This window comes from Lactuca virosa, chromosome 8 (assembly GCF_052849685.1).
Source record: "Lactuca virosa cultivar CGN04683 chromosome 8, Lactuca_virosa_CGN04683_v6, whole genome shotgun sequence".
In the NCBI taxonomy this organism is placed as follows: Eukaryota; Viridiplantae; Streptophyta; class Magnoliopsida; order Asterales; family Asteraceae; genus Lactuca; species Lactuca virosa.
The window spans coordinates 354,681,773-354,685,664 of NC_136433.1; the positions used below are offsets into that span (position 1 = coordinate 354,681,773).

General features: G+C 37.5%; 1 protein-coding gene across 1 annotated transcript; it reads left to right on the top strand.

Moving 5' to 3' along the window:
• The first annotated feature begins 1,846 nt into the window (after positions 1 to 1,846).
• LOC145131892 (uncharacterized) lies at positions 1,847 to 2,323 on the top strand. Its single transcript, XM_079066536.1, has one exon. The coding sequence runs from the start codon at positions 1,847 to 1,849 to the stop codon at positions 2,321 to 2,323; it is 477 nt and encodes a 158-aa protein (XP_078922662.1).
• The last annotated feature ends 1,569 nt before the right edge of the window (positions 2,324 to 3,892 follow it).

A 3,892-nucleotide genomic window follows, 5' to 3' on the forward strand; every position in this document is an offset into this window, starting at 1 on the left:
CCCTAGCCGAAATTCTAAGAGCTTCCTCCTCTCTCCTTCTCATCTTCTTGCTAGTGGTGTTTGGGAAAAATTAGAGGTGCAACATTTGAGGCACTAAGCTTTCAAGAGTCAAGGATCTACTAGGAATTCTTCTTATTACTACATAACAAGCAAGGTAAACTCAAAACCCTTTTTGTTATATGATTTTCGAAAATTATATGCTAGATATAGGGTTTATTGATTTGGTATTCAATTGCATGTTCAACTAGTGAAAAACATAGATCCAAAGCAATTAGGGTTGCATGATCACATAGTATGTTGTTATGCTCATAACACAATAGTGGTATCAGAGCCTAGGATGTTTTTCAGTTGTATTTGATGCATATGTGAATTGTCCAACGAAGGAGGGAACATATTCGTCAATCTGTTCATCAGACTCGACGAGTTCCACATAGGACTCGACGAGTTGAGCCTACTCGACGAGCTCCTTGCAAAAACTCGACAAGTCAGGCTGTCAGATCCCTGATTTTTCGATTTAAATATCTTTGTTTAATTAGGATATTTCCAAATTCGTTTTAACTATCTAAAATTGAATTTTCTGGAATGGTAAATCTATATCCTTATCAAATTAAGAGATTTGGTCAAAATTTTAAGATAATGAAAAAATTATTTGATTAATTTCATTATTTAAAATTTGATCTAGTATTTTTGAAAAGTTTCAAAAATAACCCTTTGGTTTTGGAATTTAAAATTTAATTAAAAGTTTAACTTTGAAATCTTAAATTCTAGAACCCTAGTATTTTAAAAGTTTAAAATACACCCTTATACTATTATAAGATTAAAAGTTTAATTTATATACATGTATAAGAAAGTCAGTCTTACTGTTAGTAGGCCTCATTCACGAAGTTGATCTATAAGGGGGGTATAAGGAAACTGACAATAAAATGGTGGTTGAATGGGTGTCCATTATCACCCACCTCTTCCTTGATTGGTGGAGGGTCGTTATCTGAACGGGTAGGATAGGACATTAATCTCTCATTAATAACTATAATGATAAATATAAAGTAACTAAATGCTTTTATAAATTCCCAATCTTAGTTACTTTAGGAAAATGTGAATTTGATGCTAATCCATCAAATTGCACATTGCACTTTGTTAATGTCGTTAGTGGAGCATGTGTGGTTAACTTGCACACTAAATTGGACTAAAAAATGGTGGCAATGTGTAGCTTGTAAATTACCATTGATCAATGGAGCGTGTGTGGTTAACCGGCACATTGATCAGGTGGTAAGTGACATCGAGAGTACCAAACTAATTTGCATGGTTATTCACACCTTGTTTGTGATCCTTGGTATCCCAGTCACAAACTTGAAGGGCATAATCGAGATTAAACATGCCATTGAATAGTTCAATGAATCTCAAAAGATCTAAGAATTTCATTTCATTCAAAACTTAATTCATTTAAAATTTCATTTTCATGGTGGAATTGGTAAATCGTCATTTACCTACCTTCAAATAATTTACAACTAGATTACGGCATCCCTTTTCTGAATTGTGAATTATCGTGTTGGGTCCTAGCCTTAATATTTCGTTTTGGGTTTTTTTATTAAGGATTTCCTATCTAATCAAAACTTGTCTTTCTTCTTTTGTAGATGTCAACCTCAAACACCGCTTCTGGCTCCTCCAACAACAACAACTCTGCTAACTCTTTGTCGCTCTTTAACATTTGTGTGAGGGTCACATTGGATGGTTCTAATTTCAATGATTAGATCTGAAACATCTGAATGACCTTGCGTTACGAGGACAAGGAATATGTCCTCGACAAACAGTTGAAGGAGATAGATGAAACCAAGCTACTCCTGAAGAAATGGCTAAGTATTGGGCCAAATGTAAGGATGCTACTAAGGGGTCTTGCATTATGGTGTTGACTATGACTCCTAAGCTACAGTGGTTTTATGAGGACTATTGGCCTTACAAGATGTGCCAAGACTTGATGGAGAAGTACCATCAAAGTGCGCATCAAGAAAGGTATGAGATAATCAGGTCACTTATAACCACCAAGATGAAAGATGGAGAGTTCGTCACGAGCCACCTGCAATGCATGCAGAGATATGTGGATCTTTTATTCAAGTTGAATGTGAAGTTCGATGAAGAGTTGGCTATTGACATATTCTTGCACTCATTGCCTCCTTGCTATGACCAGTTCAAGATGACTTATCATTTGAGCAAAGAGGAAGTTACATTGAGTAAACTTCAAGGCCTGCTGAGAACCGCTGAAAGTAGATTGAAAGGAAAAGGTGTTGAATCCACTCCTACTACTACTCCAGTCTTGGCTATTGGATAAGGAAAGGGGAAATAGAGGAAAGCTCCCTCTAAGCAAAATTAAAAGGGAAAGTCTCATGATGGGTCTTGTAGTAGTGGAGCTAAAGGAAAATCCGGTTCTCCTCCCCCTGCCTCAGATCCAAAGGATGCAACGTGCTTCTACTGTCAAGACAAGAGGCTTTAGAATAGCAGCTGCCCCAAGTAACTACAAGACATTAAGGATAGCAAGATCAAGCCTACCTTGGCAGGTATTTACACTGTTTTGTCTAAAAATTCATCGCATTCTAATTCTTGGTTCCTTGATACAGGATGTGGTTTTCACATTTGCTCGGACTTGCAGGAACTAAGAGAAAGTAGGAATATGGAGCTTGGGAAGATGAACTTGATAATGGGCAATAGGAGATTATCACCTGTTACCAAGATCAGCGTTTATTCTTTAAAGCTTAGTAGTGGATTATGTTTACACTTGAATAATTGTTGCTACTCGTCATAAATGATGAGGAATATTATTTCTTTTCATGGTTTGTACAGACAAGGCTTTAGATATTCTTTTAATAATGAGAATGGACCAATTAATGCTTATTATAATGGTGTATTTTATTTTGAAGCATTGCCTTGTGATGGTGTATATGAAATTGTGATGGTTGTAGACAGTTTAGGAAATAGTGTGTTGCACATTGATTCGTCTAATGGTTTAGACAAAGCATGCTTGTGGCATTGTCGTCTTGGACATGTCAACAAGAAGCACATTGCCCAATTCCAAAAGGATGGAGCGTTGGAATCATTTGACCTAAGGTCAGATGATACATGAGACTCTTGTTTGCTTGGAAAGATGACTAAATCACCTTTCACTGGTTCGTGTGAAAGAGGTGAGGGATTGTTGGATCTCATACACACCGATGTATGTGGGCCCTTCAGGTCCACCACAAGGAATGCGAATCAATTTTATGTGACTTTTATCGATGAGTATAGCAGATATGAATATATATCTACTTAATTAAGCATAAGTCAGAAACCTTTGAAAAGTTCAAAGAGTTTAAACATGAAGTCGAGAATGAATTGGGCAGGAAAATCAAGATGCTCTGATCCGATAGGGGTGATGAGTATCTTAGTATCGAGTTCCACGACTACATCAAGGAATGGGGAATTGTTTCACAATTGACACATCCTAGGACACCACAGCTTAATGGTATGGCCGAGAGGCGTAATCGAACCTTGGTAGACATGGTTCATTCCATGATGAGACTTCCGCCCATATCCTTAATCTAGTCTCGACAAAGAAGGTTGATAAAACACCTCACGAGATGTGGACAAGGAAGGTTCCCTCGTTGGCACATATCAAGGTTTGGGGTTGTGAAGCTTTCGTTAGATGAGAGACTCACGACAAGATTGAACCTTGAAGTGAGCTGTATTTTCATCGGCTACCCACAGAAGTCCTTTGGATACTTGTTCTACAGACCTAGTGACAACGTGGTCTTTGTAGCACGAAGGGGAGTTTTCCGCGAGAGGGAACTCATATGCAAAGAGAACAGTGGGAGTATAATTGATCTTGAAGAAATTCAAGAATGACACGATGAAGGAACCTCTAACA